General features: G+C 37.8%; 2 protein-coding genes across 3 annotated transcripts in view; one reads left to right on the top strand and one right to left on the bottom strand.

Annotated features, from left to right (window-relative positions):
- Window positions 1-928: 928 nt before the first annotated feature.
- LOC139641410 (proteasome subunit alpha type-1-like) lies at window positions 929-6,650 on the bottom strand. Its single transcript, XM_071515801.1, has 10 exons — window positions 6,555-6,650; window positions 6,049-6,093; window positions 5,428-5,529; window positions 5,207-5,310; window positions 5,017-5,105; window positions 4,798-4,868; window positions 4,587-4,716; window positions 3,326-3,405; window positions 2,877-2,981; window positions 929-1,233 (listed from the first exon to the last, which is right to left on the bottom strand). Exons 1-10 carry the CDS (start codon window positions 6,555-6,557, stop codon window positions 1,174-1,176), a joined length of 789 nt encoding a protein of 262 aa, XP_071371902.1. The 5' UTR covers window positions 6,558-6,650; the 3' UTR covers window positions 929-1,173.
- Window positions 6,651-7,308: 658 nt separating this feature from the next.
- pde3b (phosphodiesterase 3B) overlaps window positions 7,309-20,701 on the top strand; it is a 51,617-nt gene continuing 38,224 nt past the window's right edge. For both annotated transcript variants that reach the window (XM_071515830.1, XM_071515829.1), the window contains exon 1: window positions 7,309-8,289. In XM_071515830.1, coding sequence (XP_071371931.1) covers window positions 7,402-8,289 — 888 coding nt within the window. In that variant the 5' untranslated portion in view covers window positions 7,309-7,401. The remainder of the gene's footprint in view (window positions 8,290-20,701) is intronic.

The raw sequence follows: 20,701 nt of genomic DNA, 5'->3' as shown, positions 1-20,701 counted from the left end.
TAGAGACAATACTGCTGCAAGTGCATCAGATAAATAACTTAATTGGGCCAGAGTTTTGTGACTCTCCCTTATATTTGATGTGGCTGTTGCTCCATGTTTTTTAAAGACACACTACTATCACAGTATAGGGATAATTATACTGTAGGGTTCATATACAGTACAATAGATCTGGCAAAAAAATATATCCCATCCATGACCGTATGGCATATTCTCTGTGGCCCTCCATATAAAAAGCAATTGGGTGCCTCTAACCTGTTTGAATTTTACACTTTGGTTTAACATTTATTTCATATATGTATATCAGCAACAACAATAATAGTAACTACTGTGCTACTATTAATACTACAACTACTACCACAACTACAACAACCTTAGTAACAAATAACTGTACTTGTATACAATGTATAATATACTGTATTTTCAATTCAAAAAGCAAAGAAAGCATTGGACCAATGTCACATAAAAAAAAATCCACGTTAGTGAAATAATTCTACTTAATGACCTATTATTTTCATAGGAAAATATCAAATTGCAAATCATATTACATGAAGGTAGCCTTCATTGTGTCTGTAGCTACTTGCAGCAATGCAGTGAAAAAACTGTAGTAATTGAGGAGCAACAATACAAGGGTCATGAATGTTTGATGAGTGTAATGACATTCCCAGGGACAACAGGCCATTGTGTATTTAAGAGCAAAGCTTTTTTTTTTTCTTTTGACAGACATCCAAGAAGACAGCGCCCTGACTAACACCTAATTACCTGATTGTATATTTTGTACTTATACAGAATGCTAACAAACCTTTTATGCTAGATCTACTTTAGTTGTTCACTACTTGATAGGAGCTCTGCTAATCCTCTCAAATAGTATAAGCTGCCTCATTAGAATATTACATTTCTCTTTTGATGTAAAAAATGCTCTGAGTAGTGATCACTGAAGCAATTTTTTTTATTCATGGTTTAACACATTTTCAGAAGAAAAAAATACAAAGACAAAAATATTTTTTTAACATTGTACAGCTAGAAAATAAAATGATGGAAAAAATGACCCACTAATAAATACTCAGTATCTTGTTTTTAACATGAACGTTTTAAGTATAAGTGGAGTGACAGTTTTGAAGAAAGTGTATAAACCATGAGTTTTTAACATTTTCAACGTGGGCAACGACTTCCAGCTCAGAGCTCCATTGGTTCATCTGGCCTCTCTGCTGCAGGCTCCTCTTCAGGCTGGGCCACCTGTGTCAAAAATAAACACATAATTCAAAATATAAAAAGGAAACAAAACATTTAAGTACTTCAATGCTACAAAGAAATACTACAACAGAAGTGTGTACACTTTGTAAGCATACATAATCAAACCTCCCCAATTGAAAAATTACGATTACTCCCTAAATAACAGAATGATGACACCATTATGGGTCCAAGAGGAATAATGTTTTAAGTTTGGGTAATGTTTTTTTAATTTTTTTTTTAAGTTATTAAACTGTTGATTTGCAAACTACATTTCTAAAACTAATTCAGTACAGGCAATACATGATTATTCTGGAATAATTTATAAATGAAAATGTCATCAAAAGAAAAAGAGTACAATTTTAAATGTTCTTTAACATCTTTACTACTCTTCTAGTTCCTTCCTCCATCTTACTACAACATTGTAGTATACTGTTAATGGCTGTTCTTCAAATGAAACTGTAGCATCACAGTCTGCTTATCTAGCTGAATTCAGGCTGGCAGTCTTGGTTCAAATTACTCAGCAGCAGCCAGCTAAACGGCAAGTAGACCAGCTGGTAGTACTGTTATTCTTCTTTAGCAGTGTGCAAAATCAGAAATGCCATCTCACTCTAAGGCTCTATGCATCAGTGTAATCACAGCCACCATGAATACATGCACTGCCAAGCATCTCCCTACTGAACCCATTCTGATGGTACGCAGCACCCTCCTGTGGACAGTAAATATCAACCTAAGTGACTTGAGTGCACAGAACCAACCAACTAAAACGGATCATAGTCTCAATGTGAATGTTTTAAATTCATTCAGTCACTCATTCTGTTCCATTCTATTTATTTCCACATTTTCACTTCAAGCCTTTACCAATATACAGCCATGTAACAATCCCTTGTAAAAAATACCTGGTGCCAAACAAATAATGTTGAGATTACTGTATATTTTTTCTCCATGTTTTTTTTTGTTGTTTTTTTTTTAAAACAGTAAAACTGAATAGGTGAATCTTTCACGGGAAACATGATCAAGTGCAGATTTTGAATTTATTTTTGAATAAATACAATTTTGAATAACTAAAAGTTAACCAACAACTGTCTTCATTTGTCTTTATTTAGACCCTCCCAGAAATTAGAGATTTGATAAAATAAACACAAAACTCAGTTTTTTGAATTACAGTGCCCAGAGTAAACAAATCCTCTACAAATAATTTCTCACTCATACTGCAGTATAGGGCAATGAAAATAATTACCTGGTAAACCTTTTTTGCATAATTCAAATATTTTGTTAATATTTGAGCGCAACTGCCATTGGACTGCTCGGAATGACTTAATGCATCAATGTCTATATTTTTTATTTGGGAAAATACTTCATTTGGCAAGCCAATACTGACACATCACACAACTGACCTATATGCCGTCTGATATACTTTATCTTCCTAATAAAAAATAGTACAATTCTGACATGCAGCTCCATAACATCTGAAATTTCATGTTTGTTTTTTTTTGTTTAAATCAATGAAAACAAGCTAAATCAAAGTGAAAGTGGCAGTGTTACACCATTAACAGACTGTGTTTAATAATAATTACCCAGGTTTTGCACTTCAGATCACTGACAGGCTAAATGCTAATTGTTCATCTTTCTGCTTTTATATTACTTACCCTTCTCTGTGGCCTCTCCTCAAGGCCTTCAAGGAACGGGGCTACATCATCATCATCATAGATTGTGAACTCCATTTCCTTGCCAACAATCCCAATGGACACATTCTGAAAGGAATGACGGTTTTGAAAGCCAGCTCATTAATTCAAGATGTTACTGCACTGTACCGTTGCAAACCTGAATACTGCAATGGACTACATTCACTCCAAACTTGAAAAACATCAATCACTTGTCCCATTGAACACGTCATTTATAATCTTTTCCTTGGAAGAATGGTTAATGGATGTGCATATTCAAACTGAAGTGGTCATGATAAGGACGGTTTATGGTTCACATCAAGGGCAAAGTTCTTGTTTACATCACTGAGCCTTGTCAGCCAATAACCATTAGCTACACGTGCTACCACTCTATAGTCTTGAAATATTTATTCAAGTACTGGATTCTCATTTACCTTTGTGGTGAGATCCTGCTCGGAGGGCAGAGTTTCTCTTAGACCACGAAGACCATGTTGCACCAGGTCGTTCAGATTACCTTAAAGGAACAAACAAACAAACGCTTAAAGGGGAGGGATGGACAATTCTTTAAAATTGATATGCTTTATCTCTGAAAAATTGACCAGTTCCAATAGGTTAGTAAGCACTTTGTTGAGTAAGAAAATATTTATGGAGCAAAAAATTCTGCTAGGTACCCAGATAGTAGTGTGAGTAGCTTAAATGTGTGTTGGTTGTGCCTTTGTGTGAACTGAACTGTGTCACCAAGCAGTCTAGGTCCAAAACACATGATGTGAAAGTAAGATGGTAAGTTATTTGTTCTGATGTGGAAAAAAAAAGCATTGCTCTCAAAAGATATATTTGCTATTGTTGTATTGTTGCAGGGTTAGGAATGTAAGCAGCAAAGAATCTGACAAAGATGCACAAGCTCTCCTAATGGAAAGTGACAATATTAGAGTTTCACATTAACATTTTGACAAAAATGCTGACCTCTTCTAGCCTGACCCAGCTCCACTGTGTGCCAAGTCATGTTGTAAAAATAGCCTCTTGTCTACAATGATATACTTGCTTCCTTATCAGGGAAAATTTCCATAACCAATGACTGAACTGAGCATGAATTTCTCCTATCGTACAAGCAACCTTTCTCTACAAAAATATTCAGACTGTGACACAACACTAATGTTGTAAATTCGTCATTACGTACTTGGTAAACAATACTGACAGTCAGTTTGAAGCTCTTTTTATTGTCCTTAATGAACACACCAGCTTTTTGTCTAACTGTATTACTATGGAGATAAGTGCCAGCAAAATTGTATTTGAATTGCATAAATTGTTAATTTGTCATGTTCATACTAAACTTAAATTAAAAAAATAATTTGTTCAAAAAGTTAATTCAAAAATCACATTTGTAAGGCACCATTTGAAATTGAATACACTGGCTCTGAACTGAATGGGATTATTATAAAATGTAAAACTTGACTTAAATTTTAAATTATAGTAAAATAAGTAATATTCACATTAAATTTCAAACAATTTCAAATGGTGCCTTACTGGTTCAATATGGGCATAACAAATTCAAATGTATACAGTTCAAATACAATCTGGCACCAACCTCTTTCCATACATTACCTCCAGAATAATACTACTTTTGTAACCTTGGCTGTCAAAACTTGAGTCAAACAATGAATGAGGAGCAGAAGAGGGAAGACTCAAATGACATACTGTCAATGAAAGTGTCCATGTGTCTCTCCAGGTAGGTACGGGCAGATTGGGAACGGGCTCCTATCGACATGGCCTTGCAGTCAAAGTAGTTGGCAGAAGGGCAGGTCTGAAAAATGTGTGGCCCCATATCCTGAGAGAGGAGCAGAAAAAAACTTTAGGGCCACTAACTAATAATATTCATGCACATAGAAGAAGACAAGCAACAACTTACATCATATCCGGCAATGAGCAGCCCCACACCATAAGGTCTCCTTCCATATCTCTGTGTAGGTATTTGGGTTTCTGTGCGACATGTCAAGGTAGCCAGAGTCATAGCAATTATAATAACTGATTCCCTTGCACGACACAATTTTGCATCTTGTGGAAATGAACTTTATAGATGAATGGAATGAAATTCTGGACAACATGAAACATAGCTGTGAAAGGATACTGCTCCCGATGAGTGACACCAAGCGGGACACAGGGAGAGGCTGGTCGAAGACAAACCTGGAGTCTAGGCACTCCTGACGCATGAAGTTGCTTCGGGAGAAAATGTAGCAGAAAGCATTGCTATCTTGTGTCTCTCAATGATACTGACGCATATTCAATAACATACTTTAAGTACATTTGTGCAATCTTACCAAAGTAGCCTCGCATCAGCAGTGAGACCAGCAATGGAGATTCCAACATGGTTATCGACGTGCAGAATCTTCTTCTGATGAGCAGCCAACTCTGACTGAGCTCTCTGTGGGAATGAAGAGTAAAACTGATGCCAATGCCACTCACCACAAAAAATGCTTTGCAAAACCATATACTTAAATGTGTATGAAAAATTAGCCAAACCAAAATTAACATTAGGTACCTTCAAGGCAACAAGGACTGCATGACTGCGAGATTTAAGGCCCACTGTTGCAGATCCTTGCTTTACTGCCTCCATTGCATACTCAATCTGATGAATGCGCCCCTGGAAAACAAGAGATATGATTAGCTAACCCTGAACTTGGGGAAACATCACTCACATGAATCAATGAAAAGAATTATCTTACCCCAATAACTGAGCAATACCATTCCTACTTTGTGGACATGCATGTGCGCATATGCTATGTGGAAAGGCTGGTTTGTGCACAAGACACAGATCCAGGATCATTAAGTAGTAGCACTAGAGATAGATGGACACTATAGTTGTGTATCTGCCTGCAGGATGCATAGGCATAACATACCTATATACCAAGGCAAAGTAAATATTCATGATATTAATTGAAACCATTAATAATCAGTACATTGATCTTTTCTAGCTGTCATGCCTTAACAGTTAATGAAAACCGCATGTTTTCTCAGCCAATTGGTCACCTTTAGCCCAAATGTTGCCATCAGTCTCGTTGTCATGGCTATTCACGTTTTCTTCATTTATGTGGTACTCGCAAAACCAAAACACGCTGATGGGATGATGTGCAGATATAGGACTTGTAAGCTTTTACGTTACCTGGGGACTCCAAACTGTAACATCGTTGTCATACTGGTTACGAAACTAAAGGGGAGACAAAATAAATACAATTTGGTAAAAGTTTACCCAACGTTAACAAATGTGGCACTGATAACCGCATTCATGAACGCTAACTTTAGTTATAACTCAAACTTGTTGGCTTAAGCTGGTTAACGTTAGCAAACATGTACATTCTGTTTTGACTGTGAAAACGTAACGCGAGCTTACACCCGATAAAATGATACTTCCATGGCTTAGACATTAGGTTTCTACCAAACACAATATCTCAAACTTGCTAGCATGTCAGCTAACTTAGCCGGCCAACTGCTTACTCATCCGCTTTGGAGATGGTTAGCTTAACGTTAAAGTTAGCTAGCTAACACTGACGTTAGGTTGCCAGCCACCATACGCCTTTCAGTTTGTACTGCTTCTCATAATAGATTTGAATGTGCCCAAGCTATCTTTCCAATGCAATTAAAAAGAGACTATTTTTCAGAGAACCTTACCATTACTCGTCAATTAAAGCTAACCGGTTAGCTGCCGTACCGCACAGTAACGTTATTCCAATCAGTTTAATCGACAATCATCTACTTTTCCCGGGTCTCCTCCACTAGGACAACCAGGCGATCCCAGAGCAACATGTATCTGATGCAGAGACAGAGAGAGATATAATAAATACGAATAGGAATAGTCAAAAACCAGCACAGAAACGTTTTAGTGCGGTCATTAACAATCTCTCTTAGCATGCTTGCATGGTATCTGTTATTTTTTAATTGGCCAAATAAATAATTAAATAAATAAAATGAACTATTATTGGCATACATTTGGAGATGGACTACTGGTACATTTGATCGAGAGACCATTTCATTTTTAATTTGTAAAATATCACTTTAATTAAACTGTGCCGAGCCAATTTGAGTTGTATGCATGGATGTGAATTGCCTTTACTCACTCATTTAATACGAAATAATTTGCATCTGAACTATTTTACTCATCTGGACGTTTCTGCATTTCGGAAAATGATTCAAATTATTTTTTGTTTGCATAGGACAATAGACCAACAATTTTACAACAACACAACACAAATAGGCTGTCATAATTTTAACCAACTCTCCGGAAGGATTGGTTGAGTGCCGCAAAAGCCCTGTTGCAGTGCGAGCTGTCGCATCTAGGCGGCGACAGAGAGCCCCCTTTCTGTAAAAACAACATCTCACCTTCTTTCTTTAGTCCAAGTGCTGGAGCACGTTTGAGTGACCATGGAGTGCGTTTGCTGTCATGTAGTTGAGCGTTAATACGGCGTGAATACTAGAAGAGGAAAACTTTTGTGTGGATACAAGGGGCTACAGTCGAAACATGGCTGCACGGGAGGAAGGAGAGGTTTTGCACAGTAAAATAAGGCACCACGACGGGTCTGGAAGTGTAAACAGCCCAGAGAGCTTCAGGAACGGCTATGTGAAGAGCTGCGTCACCCCTCTGAAACAGGACCATCAAAGGGGATTTTTGTTCAACGTGTGCAGGTTTTGCAACGAAGACATTCTGAATTCAAAATTGTTTAAAATATCTGCCCTCTACGTCGGCGCGTTTGTAATTTTTGCAGTTTCTTTTCTTATTTCTAGGAGCTTGCAAAGTGACTCGCTTTGGGATTTGCGGACTTTTTTGTCGGGCTTCTCTCAATCCATCAGTCCTTTATTCAGCATAGGATGTGCATTCTTCTTTTTAACGTTTTACCTGAGGAGGAAAAAGAAAGAAAGTAATAAGTGTTGGCTCTTGTCACTACCAGCATCGTGTTACCTTGGGGATTTTTTGGTTTTGCGGTTTTTGCAATGGGGAGAGGACCAACACCAGATGCAAATGGTGGGCAGGTTGTTATTCGTGTTGGGATGTGTGGGTCTACTTACACTGATCCCCACTTTGAAACTCAAACACAGTATCCTCATACTGGTTTTTGCCAGCGTTGTGTGGCTGGTGTCTTTCACAAGTTTGAGCGGTCTGCCTGCACTGGTCAGACCCTTCTTCGCCTGCTTTGCGGGGGTTTGTGGCTCTCTGCTGGGGCTTTGTTTTGACCATTACTACCCATCGAGGGAAGCGCCGAGTGGGATTTCCAGCGCAGAGGAAAAGGTCCCAGTGATCAGACCTAGGAGAAGGTCCAGTTGCGTTTCACTGGGGGAAACGTCGACCAGCTATTATGGCAGTTGTAAAATGCCTCGCAGACCTTCATTACCATGCATATCCAGAGAACAGGTAGGTCTTCATCGCAGGTGTCGTCTGTCGCCAGTTGCAAAAGTAGCCTGCAGGCCCGCTGCCCATTCACTGCTGCGAGAACACATGTGCAGCAGGGCAGGAAAACACATTTTGTCCCATGAAGCAGGCGATACTGACCCATAGACAAATAATTACCCCACAGAACCATCCATTAACCTCCCAAATGATATTTCTTACCGAAATGATCAGAAAAACAGACAGAATTTATTGCAAGCATCTATCATCAGATAAACAATGAATAGACCGAATTCATGCGGAGTGAGTTGTCTATAATCATTTAATCAAATTCTTGCCACAAAATAATACTTGGTTGTGTGTATAAATGTATAGGCTATTGCAGCATATTGCTGGTAATAGGCAACTTACAAATTATTTTGTTGCAATGTTATTGTAGAGGCCTACATGTGTAATAGCCAGCAAGGGCATCGTCCAAATTCACTTTCAAATGTATTTTTTTCTAAATTTCAACAAATTCACAAAAAGTGTGTTGGAAAGACCTATAGATACAATGTTGCAATTACATACAAACACTAAACATGCAATAGGCGACTTGCCTAATTCTTCCATGGCCTCATGACATCAGTAATATTTTGTTGTTGTCATTATTGTCACATTTCTCAGTCTTTCAATGGACCAGTTACACAGGCTCTGGTCTGCCAGGATTCCTCTTGTAATTTTGTGGGTACAGGGAATTTGGTCATTAAAAAGTTTCTAACCAATTGATTATTGAAAAATATGAGTATCTGTTGCCTAACTGCATCATGTTGGTCATGGTGTGGGTATTACCAGCAGCATAGCAAATGTTGTGGCCTATAGGTGAAGTCCTGTCTGACTTCAGCACTCAAGAAGGCAAAATGATGGCGAGCGCAGGTGGGGATTATTCAGTGTCACAGTCCATGTTCAGTATGTTTCTTTTTTTTTGTATGCTAGTATACATGACCCTGTGTAAGCCCTCTAAAACCTGCATATTTAAACATAGCTATACATAGGAAACAAGTCCACTACAAAAGTAATGCTAGTTCCTTGAAATATTTAAATGATACCACTTTGCATTAGCTTTGTAAACAAATACACCTTGTAGTATATCAAGTAATATCCATGCAGAATATCATGTTGCACACACTGTATCATGTTGTGGACAGTTAAAAGTGCTGATGCAAATTGTTGCCTTAATTTGTGTAAATTTAGCATTTGTGTCTGCATCATTTTTCAACAATGTAGTCAAAGACAAAACATGGCAACACAATGCAGTTCTTTACTGAGAGCCTAATTCACGCACAATGCTTTTGTGTCATTTGTGCTATGTTAGATAAGAGAAGTATTGTAAAAATGCATATCCAGTTTTCCTCATAACTATTTTTAGCAGTTTTTCATTTTTTCAGATTATAATGTGTAGTATAGCGTATAGTGTTTTAAGGTATTAGCAGTCACATTGAGGTAGGTCTTTGACATTACATGGTCCAAAGGACTCCTACAGAAAAATGAATAATAATGCACAGCTTGGATTTCTGATCATCTTTCAAGAACCTTTATAAATATTATCATAGATTATAAAACCATTATTTGACCATTACACCATTTCACCATTTGCTTTAGTCTGACCTATCACATACGGAAGGCCTAGGCCCTAGAACGTGCATCAACATCTATTACTGTGGATAATAGAGGCCATAAATAAATTCCTTATGAGTAGAGTGTAGAGTTGTGGACTCCAGAGACATGATTTGGGTTCAAATATGACTCGGCTCCCAAATTTGACAACCTGAGATATCACCTGGAAGAGAAGGAAATTGACTTGGAATTGAGATAAACTTCTTGAGACCCAAGACTTGACTTTGACATATGATACGATGACTTTTTTTCTTTTGCTGTTTCTCCCTTTTTGTTTCCTGACTCATAATAATTAATTAAGTTATACCAATCAGTAGACATTGTATATTTGTATATTTTCTAAAAAGAGTTTTTTAATGCTTGCAATTCCACAGTCATATTTGACTCAACTTGACTTCCGTTGTGCTGGTGATTTGACTTGACACAATGGAACATGAGGCTCGACTTGAGTCTTGACCTATTTGACTAGGGACTTGGACTTGCGCTCCAGTCTTTTTGTAGGTAGGTATAATCTGCACCACAGTACAAGTAAAGCACATGGTACACAAAACCAAAATACACATCTTACCATTGTCTTAAAAAAAAATGCAGCTTCTGAGTTCTGTTGGAAAGTTGAAACATTTTAGGCAGTTGGGAGTAGATTTTTTTTTATTTTAATCAGTTATTTATTTCAGGGTTAGGGTTAGGTGAAGATTAGGGTTTTAAATTGATAGATGAATTGTCTAGTCTAGTTACCCTACATTACCCCCCCCCCCACACACACACACACACACCTTCAACTGACACAACAGAGTTTTGTTGCTCTGTTAACCTTCCGTTTTATTGCAAAAAAACTAATTAAACTAATAGACAGAAATCTGGGAAATCTGTTAAACTCAGCAATAACAAAAAAAGTGTGCAAATCTGTTGGATAAGAGCTTGCTCATAGCCATCTTATTAGCTGTGTCTTATATAAGATAACACAGAATGCAGCCCATTGTTGTCATCATTGACATCATCATCATCATCATCATCGTCATCATAATATCATCATAATCATCATATACCACTTTGTCCTCAAAAACGTGTATGGGATGGACAGCTTCTCTGTCAATAAATGTCTTCAATCACATGTCAAAGTAAAACATTAAAGTATATTGGTTCTGAATAAACACTTAACCTGGACATTATCTATACAACAGTTATAAAAAATAGATGGTGACTAATGGGGACAAACAAAACAGACAAACAGAATACACTGTATAATAACTGCAAACAGTTTACAGGGTATTATAGGCTATGATATTAGTTGTGTATCCCATAATATTGATAAAGTTTTGCTTCGGTCTTCAACAAGTTTGTCAAGGTTTGAGAATGATTCTAATTTGTAACTCCAATCACTGCATCAAAGATTTGTTGCTTTATTTTTGTTGTAATATTTCACAGATACTTGTTTATTACAAGGCTGCTACTGTTTTTCTTTCTTTTTTTTTGACGGTTGCCATTAATAATCAAAAAATATAGTCAGTAATATAGTAAACAAGAGAAATCATCCCTTTTAAAATGACTTTTCTATTTCTTAATGTGTGATTCTTACAAAAAGTGCCAGATTCTGTGGCAGGGGAAGACAAATGGAGGCACAAAGAAGACTTTGAAAGAAGGAGTCGTTCAGGGTTCACCAGTGATGTCATGCATGTTGTTCTTCATTTTAACACACAGTTTGCACGCCACGCAGCCATCCTCCCTTACTACTAACTGTGAGGGACACTTATTTGCTGTTTTTCAGCTGTAGAGATTAGAGTGTTTTTGTCGCGTTGTTTGAGTTAATAGTAAGAGATGGTATTATCGGCCCATCACAAACATGTAAGAATGCGGCACTGTACAGACGAAAACAACAATGTTATAGTCAGGCCAACTGAAACAAAGGTATGAACTTGGCAAACTAAGGAAGCTAGACATAAAGACAATTTTGCTTCTAAAACAAACCAAACAAAAAATGAAATCAACATTAATTATTTTCAGCTAATCCTGCCCATCCAAAGAATTATCTGTTAGTGTGAGTAGAAAACAAGTTCTTTTATCATCCTCATCAAAGCCATGACCGCTATTGACAGTTTAACTGAAACTGAGCAAAATACAAAATAATCTCATTATTGATGAAAATAAGAAACACTAACTGAATATAAACTGAGATGAAAATCAAACCAGTAAACTAATAAAAGCCAAATCTTGTGGAAATCATGAAACAATGATAAACCTGGCTGTTGGGAAGCGAGCCAGCGTCTGCCTGTGACACCAAGAGTCACAGGTATCTCATCACAGGTGTTTGGCATTTCAGGACATGACTGTTGTTGGACAGGAACATCAGAAGCTCCAGCAGCTGTGCTTATTTCACCAGTAACACCTTTCAATCTTACACTAAACAGCTTTTAAATCAATGGCCCAATTGTAAGAAATCAGCTTTAGTTATGATGATTAATCTGATGGGAAATGTTAGACGTCTGTAGGCTCTTTTAGAGCTCACAACATGATCCAAAATGTAGAAGCAGAAAGGAAGCTGGAGCCAGTGAACAACAGAAAGACGCAAAAATTCAGAACTTAACATTTTTTTCTTGCAATAAACACAAACAGTCAATATACATATTCAAGCTCATGCTTGGGATGAGTAATTCTGCCATAAATACAGACCTGCAAAAATAACGAATTGACTCTTCATCACCTTGGTTATAGACACTTTGTATCAGAGAATTGCCACTTGGACTAATCTAGCGGTGGAAAATAAACCAGTATTCCATTCATCCCAACATAAATATTTAATTTCAGGTTATGCATTCATTTTTCTTAAATGATAAATAAAATGCACCTTTAAGTTGAAACGCATAGTGAAACAATTTTTAACATCGTCTCTCTAAACCATCTGATGCTTTCTTGGTAACCACTCCACGAATGTCTTTGCAAACTTTCTGCTAGCCAATGGCATCATGAAAATCTGATATAAAATGTTGCTTTGGGTGGTCGCCCTAGACTGTGGGGTGAAGTTTGTGCAAAGTTGAATAATGTGTTCTGAATTTGTATGTGATCAGTGAAATTGAATGCTGGCATTTCATTGTAAATTTTTTAAAATTGAATTTATTTGAATTTTAGTTATTCTCTCTCCTTGCAGTGTCTGCTAATCACTTTTGCAACAAACGCCCCGTGAGAGCTTGCATATTTGCCATTTGTTACATGCAAGGTGGCCTCTGAGAGGTTGCAACAGCAGGTTCAAGAAGTTCTAATTGTACTTGAAAAATATATTCAAGAAAAAATACATTTGAGCAAATATGAAGTTATGCAACTTCTATTCCATTCATTCAAATATTTACTCGCACACTTGTACATCTATTCTGTGAATTCAAATTTAGGATACAAGTGTGTGAATATTTTATGTGAGTGTAAACTCCGACATTCAAGGTCTCAGATGTTTTGCTTAGGGCTGGGTACCAAAGGTACTTTTTTGTCATCAACCAAATCAGGTCGGTACTACCGAGTATTGGAACATGTTGAAGTAAATGGTTCGATACTTTTGTGTTGTTGTAGTGTGGCCAACCTCTGACCGTGACAACAAAACTTGCACAGCATTGACTTTGGTGACTGTTGCTGTTTTAGCAATCTAGCTACACTGAGCTTACACTGATTTAAGCAGACATGGCTCATTTTTCTAGTCTAGCCGGACGAGTCAGACCCATGGAATGCTACTTAAGCTTCACCTCCCATAGGGTTTGCATCTTAGCATTGGCTAATTGCAATATATGTGTCCCTGCGAAAACGACTGCTTATAGAGTTACTTTGACTTACCCAGATGGTGTGCGTGTGGGTCTTGTTGACGATGTAAAAACAAGAAAGTATGGGAAAAAGCTGATTTTCTGCTGTGTCTCTGTACTAGCTAAGGTCTTTCCCTAATGTAAACATAATGTATCTTGCGCATGGAAACTGAACTTCAAAATAAAAGCCACCTTTACTTTGCGCTTACTCGCACTTTGCAAACTAGTCGTCCCTACAATAAAGTTGATTACCTCATGAAAAGTACAGAAAAAAGTAATGATTTGGCAACGGTATCGAAATCAAGGTACAGAAAAATTTCAAACGATACCCAGCCCTAGCTTTGCTACAATAATACCTTCATAAAGTTTCCTTTACCAGAAGTAGTCTGACTTACAGGAGGTTGGCTGTTGGGATAAGGCCTCCACCAGTTTCGGGCAGATTGCTCCTCCCCTTCCATTTCCTGTGTGCTGCTCTTTTCATCCCTGTCTGTTGCAACAAAAACTTAACCACCTCAGCAAGCTAGCCACAGCCACAGGTTGAGTTAGCACATCATTTCATTCTGGCAGCAGCTTGCTTCAGTGACATGGACTTAACCAACGCACTTCAGTCTTGCTTCTGTGATACTGGGTTAACGTTCTGCAAGCGCAGCATATGGCTAGAAATACGCTCTTGGTCTTAATAGGTCCAGTGAGCCCATCTGCAGCCAAAGGGTAGTCCGGCTTTAATTTAGGGACAGCAAATATCAAATTGTGTCTGTTGCGTTTATTTTTAAAACTCTTGTCACATGGACGACATGCATCCGCACCTTTCTGACATGGAGATTTCTTTTGGACTGTGACTCGTCCATTTTCACAACACTCGCCTGTCACAGACACGTTCCTCCACTGACACGATTTTGAAATGGCACTGTTCCTGTGCCTTGGCTTAAGTGCTGCCCCTGACGAGTGTGATTGGTTTAAGAGATACAAACAACCCAAAGCATTTTTTTCCCCTTATGCTTTTTAAATACTTTTTTCCTATTAATTTCTTTTTAAATAAGTGTAAACCAAAAAAATTAACAACATTAATTTTCAGACTGCAACGTGGTCGCTGACAGTAGACCATAATATTAATTTTTCAATTAAAACAAATGGTACATACAGGAGCAGTGGGATTTTCCTCTGTTGAGCTTTTTCTCTGACACCTGCACCATGGTTTTGAAGCATCTTATCAATTGCAACTTTGACCCAAGACTTTGTGGTTTGCCTATTATAATTACGATTGAACTATTCAGTCCATTTAAATATGAACCAAACATATAAGCAATTATTATATCTTTATATTCTTTAAGGAAGCCAAAACATCAAACAAATATTGAGAGTAAGAACTCAGTTTTCATAGATAGGCCTCTTTGAAGTTATGGTCACATTGTGAGTCAAAAGAATACTTTAGGTTTTGTCCAAAGAAATAGCACATATTTTGCACAATAGGTCAGCTGCCCAATTTTCTCTGCTGGTATGCAGTGTAGTGTGGCTGCATGGTGAGACTCAGTAGCACATCTATTTATCATAGGTGTGATCCCTAAATGTGTCAGACTGACTAGGAGGGAAAGCCCTCCATGGATGCTGCCATTTTAGAGTCCTCGCGCTATAACAATGTATTAATGAAACAGTGTCAAGACTGCAGATTCATAATTCATGGAACAGCATGGAGGGTATTTATGTTTTTGTCTGTGTTAAGGTGTTATCATGATCAGTTATTACACAAAATGCAGTATACCTCTGACTAACAGTGTGGGATACCATAACCACAAATTTCTAAGCAGTGTTCCATCCTTTTTTTAGCCATGTTTCACAGTTTTTATTCCTCTAAGACTGTCCCATTTAGCCTCTTCATTTTTATGTGTGCAAATGAAGTTCCGGTTGCTGTAAATATTTACCCTACCACAGTCTCAGAACACCCTTAAAAATGCAAGTCTCAATTTTGTGTAGTGCTACGGTGACTCAAAACCTCTTACGCAACCGAGACTTTACGGATAGATTGCAAGTGCCAGGGGTCAGGCTCACCAAGTCCCAGACCTATCTCATTAACTGCATCTCTCTGTTGTGTTATTCTCATATTGTCCCTAAACAGGCTAGGCAAATAAGTCAGTGAATATGGTGACAGTGTAGGAATCTTGTAAACCTTTGTTGATGTGTTTTAGGGAAATGTACTGAAAGAACCATTGATTAGTGCCACTGTGTTTGCAAATTTTGTTGTGAGATTCCTCTCACTAGCTTGCACTTTGTGACCGTTTGTCTGACACAAGGAACTGAGATGCAAAGATGATAAACATCATAGATCGAAACCAAACGAGACCCAGAATTTGATCAGCATTTATTGTTAATTCATTGCAACTGAAAAAGTTCATTACACAAATTGTCCAGAGGATGATGTTCTATTGTAGTGGTCATTGCATAGTAATTTATAGTCATTTTTACCTTGTGCATAACTCATATGGACAGAAGGGTAATTATTCTGTCAACATAATACTCCTGTTTTTCACAACTCTGATTTTACTGCCCAACTTACATGGTCACCTGTTCTTCCCACAATTCATGTCCACATGTGTCTGCGAGACCCAATTAGCTTTCAAGTTAAAGGAAATACACTGGAGATAATGGCCTTTTAAAGTAGGATTATTGTATTTGGGCTTTCATGCGAGACCTAAGAGGCAACTCCGGCAAGGCAAGGGTGAATCCAGGGAGAAGGCCCTCTTTTTGTGTGGTTACCACTCCAGGGGGGCGAGGTTAGGATGCAGGCAGGGGTAAATAATGCTCTTAACTAACCCCCATCCACACCAGAACAGAGCAGCAGGCTGCAGAGAGGTTGGGAGGGAGAGCGGTGAAAAAGCAGAGCAGCTCTCAGCTGTCACGTTCGCTTGCTGTAAAGCCATGTGGAATGATATAACATTGACGTCACAACCCAGTGACGTACCACAGGGTGACTGCAAAGAAAAAAAAAAAACAAGTTTTACTAATCGCCCAGTAGAATATAGTGTCTGCCTCCAGCAGTGATGAGAAGGGGGAGAAACCGTCTTTCTTCAGACCGTGTGCAGCAGAAAGAGTGTTTAGGTGAAAAAGGAAAAGGAAAAATGGGCTCACCTAGAAAATCATAAGGAGCCGTAGGCTTTTCCATTTTTTTTATATTTTTATATCACAAAATAATTACTTTCTTATGTTAAACTCTACATTTAATAAATATTTTAATTGAAGGTATACAGTATTTTACTGTTAATTGACATTTTTGAGCCTGTATTTAAGTAGGAAGATTGTCTGTAACATGTTATTATGATTACTGTGATTCAACAAAACATCCTTAAATATTTAAACATTTTAGTATAATAGTAGTGGTGAGAGATAATATTTGATCTAAAATCTAACAGTAGATATTTGTGGTTTATTCAATTGAGGCTTCCATGGATATGTATTTTGAGTTCAGTTCTTAAAATGGAAAAGAAATATCATAATGTTATTTATTTATTTCATCATTGTGATGAGACAATACCACTGACAAAAAATATAACAGTATGCTGTCTGTGGGCCAGCTTGTGGGTAACGCACCTCTATTTAATGCTGTGTGCATTCTCAACCTCTTTAGCTATAGCGTCTGTGGAGATGAAAGCTTCCATGCATTTAGTGAAATGGGTCATGTCGTAGCAAATTCTTATGCCCAGACCGTCTGCTGGCACTTCTGCCTGTGGTTAAGTATTATCAAAACTCACCTAACTGGGTTTACATTGAGACAAGCTGTGTATGCGCAGTGTAAGAAACAAACACAGTCATCCAATTATCTTTTCCAATGTAAATGCTCCACTGTTTTCTCCTCTTGGGTATGGGACACTTTCCAAGCGGATACAAAACTTTGGACTGAAGAGGCAGGTCACCCTGCTTTGAATGAGTAAATGCATGAACGGTAATCAAATTAAACCTTATTAGGGACAGTGCACCACTCAGTACCTCTCACATCACACATGCTCAGAATGAGTCTCACACCAACAATACGCCACAATCTAGTCCTACATGTTTATCTTCTTTTTTAGTTACTAAAATTCATGTATGAAAATTGGCAGTTTTTCTGAATGATAAATGAAATAAGATTAAGAATCAATAGATGCTTTTTGAACTGTAGTGACGGTAATGTGTTAATAGAAATCCTGATTCTGACACAAATAATGCATGAACAAACAAAATAAGCCCACTACTCCAACCTTTAGGTAAGCCTAATTTTTTATTTAATTTATTTTTATATACATTTTATTTTTATTTTCTGTCAGCCTATACATATGCACCATTTCTAAACCGTTTAAAAAAAAACCCAAAAACTTGTGTTACTTTTATCGGTGCACATCTTTTTAATGCAAGATTGTGTCAATACATAATTAAAAAAAAAAAAGCTATAGTATAGCCACCATAGTCCTGCAGACATAGATATCTCAAATCATACTGGACACCCCATCCAGAAACAAAAGTCAGGAGTCCTAGCACAAACTCTACACAAGAAATAGTTGAAAAAGACTGTGGCAAGTAAGAACTGTGGGCTGACCTAGAAATTATTTGCTACATTAAAATGCAGTGAAGACCATTAAATCTTTTTAAATCTGTTTTCTTTGGTATAACAGTGTTAAACAAAGTGCCTCTGTGTTCGAGTGACCAATGTTATTAAGAGTTACAGTTTAATATCTTATCAATGGATTTTCATGCAGCTTGACAGTTGTGTCTTCTGTGGCTTCCGTAGTTTCATTTGTCATACAGGTATTCATTTTTGCAGACTTGCATAATTTTGGGGACCTTGCTCATCCTAAAATTTAAAATGGATATATGGTTCATCTGAAGGCTTTATTAGTTAAAGTGTTGTTAATCTGACTTTCAGGTGATTATAATAATTGTGCTTGATCAAATGTCATCTAAGCCCAGCTGTTTCCTAACCGAAAGAGAATTACGTATGAAGTAAACCTCAATGTTGAGGAGTCTGTGTGTCAATTGCGACCAAAAAATGTCCTAATTCATTGCCACGCAGCTCCGTATGAATGCCACAATGAGCACTGATGGTAGGTAAACACTTTATGAATGCCAGTATAAGAGCTGAATCAGCAGTCATGAATGTTACCTCCAGCTGTCATGAAGCTTGTTGAGGTGTTATGAATATGTTCTAAACCAGGTTTGAGATGCTGCTGTTCAGTTTTACAAAATAATGTAAAATATTTAAAAAATTTGGCTGCCTCTTATTATTGGAACCGGATTGCCTGCTGTGTGGGCTTCTAATACTTCTGTAAGAAATACTGTTCTCATCTTGCTTTGTTCAAGGTGAAAACTAGTTAGTGGAGTTGCTGTGGACTTGTAGAGTGAAAGGGTTAAGTTGAGCGAGGTGCTGTGTGTTTGGCTGACTGCAGAGTGAAACAGGATGCAGCGACTGCATTGTCAGCCTGCTGGTGTGAGTGCAAACAGATGAGGAAATGCTGGAGCGGGTACTCCAAAACTTGCGTTGCCCTGGAAACGGTTTGCGTCATGATCACTAGCAATTAGCTTGCAGCTCTTTAGTTTTCATGATAGGTCTAACAGGGCTTAGCCTAATGACTTTGGTGTCTGAAGAATCGCCCTCAAAACAACACTCACAAAATATGCCTGGATGTTTGTTTTTTTTTTATTCTTGTTTATGAAATAGACTTCATTTTATTTAATATTAATTTAAGTCTAATAGTAATTTTTATGTTGCTTTTCTCATGCTCTGTTTTGAACTGCCGTGAAAGTGCTGTGCAGTGTGTTTCTGGAAGAACTGAGACAATCAGTCCACTCTTATTTTCCTCTAATGAGGCTTGATGTGATGTTCGCTCATCTGACCTCATCTATCTGCTGTGTGTGTGTGTGTGTGTGTGTGTGTGTGTGTGTGTGTGTGTGTGTGTTTTATTATTTGTACGAATCCTATTTGTGTTTGCATGGCTGAGTTTGTGTATTTAGCATGTTAAGGCATAGAATGTTGGATTGGAAGAGATGTTGAGGTTATCATCCAAGTTTGGTTTAATTAGGCTCTGTTTTAGGGAATGCTTTTTTTCATACTTAGCCTATAACAAAAACTGAATAATGACAAGTGGTTCCCCAAGCTGCTGACTATGTTTGCCACACAATCAACAGTGCTCTGTAGTTTGAAGAGAGAGCAGGGATTTTCTGCACAGCTCATCTTGAAAGATTTTGATTACACCACAAGGTTCCCAACAATGCAAACATTTCAGGTGGCCTAAGCTTTTAAGTTCAGGAGGAGGTTGTTGAACCTTACATGTGCTGACTGTTTGTTCAGCCCAGTGACAGGGTGAGAGTGGAGGGAGGGAAAGCAAGGCATCCCATGGCTAGGTTTGGATGAGGGGTGGTGTGGTTAGATCAGACTGCTGTGATATAGATGGTGGGAGCCCATGCTTAAATTGCTGGGCTGTGTGAATGGAGAAATAGAGGTGCAGGATGTGGTACATGGTAGTTTTAGGGACAAGGTAGATATTTGTTATTTTACATTGGCATAGTTTCCATACCATTTCATTGTTGTAATGTAATTTTTGCCTTAAATATTCTAAAGGCCTTCGGTGATAATTTACACAGATTAGTCAGATTGTCATGTAAGAGCTCACAACTTTTCATAATATAGGCAGTTTCAGCTTTTTGTAGCACTGAAAGTGATTACTATAACGGTTTTTGCACCTCATTTCACATCTCACTGAAATTTAGATGGTGGATGATTGTTCTGACCAAACTTTTACTCGCTTTCTCCCCCTGCTTTTTTTCTCTCCCTCATTTTATCATCTCTCTCTCTCTCTCTCTCTCTCCCTTTTTCATTCTCTCTGAATTTCTCTCTCTTTCTCTGTGCGTCTCTTTTGAAAACCGTGTCAGCACTGCTGCTTTTACACCAAAAGGCTGTTGCTAAGTGACGGTTGACGTCAGCCGCAGCTACAGAGGAGGGCTTGTGTGTGTTTAGCAGCTGAGGGCAGATCCCACTG

The sequence above is a fragment of the Centroberyx affinis genome, unplaced genomic scaffold (genome assembly GCF_046629955.1).
Source record: "Centroberyx affinis isolate AG114_WGS23_722 - 3 ecotype Tasmania unplaced genomic scaffold, CSIRO-AGI_Caff_v1 ptg000369l_1, whole genome shotgun sequence".
NCBI classification, from domain to species: Eukaryota; Metazoa; Chordata; class Actinopteri; order Beryciformes; family Berycidae; genus Centroberyx; species Centroberyx affinis.
This window is presented reverse-complemented; position numbering and strand designations above follow the sequence as displayed.

What these genes read in the sequence shown, in the direction of transcription:
- LOC139641410 (XM_071515801.1), bottom strand. An exon ending in CATGGACACTTTCATTGACA is followed by an intron (nt 3,406 to 4,586) that starts GTATGTCATTTG and finishes TGTTCCTTTAAG; the next exon opens with GTAATCTGAACGACCTGGTG. An exon ending in AGCAGGATCTCACCACAAAG is followed by an intron (nt 2,982 to 3,325) that starts GTAAATGAGAAT and finishes CATTCCTTTCAG; the next exon opens with AATGTGTCCATTGGGATTGT.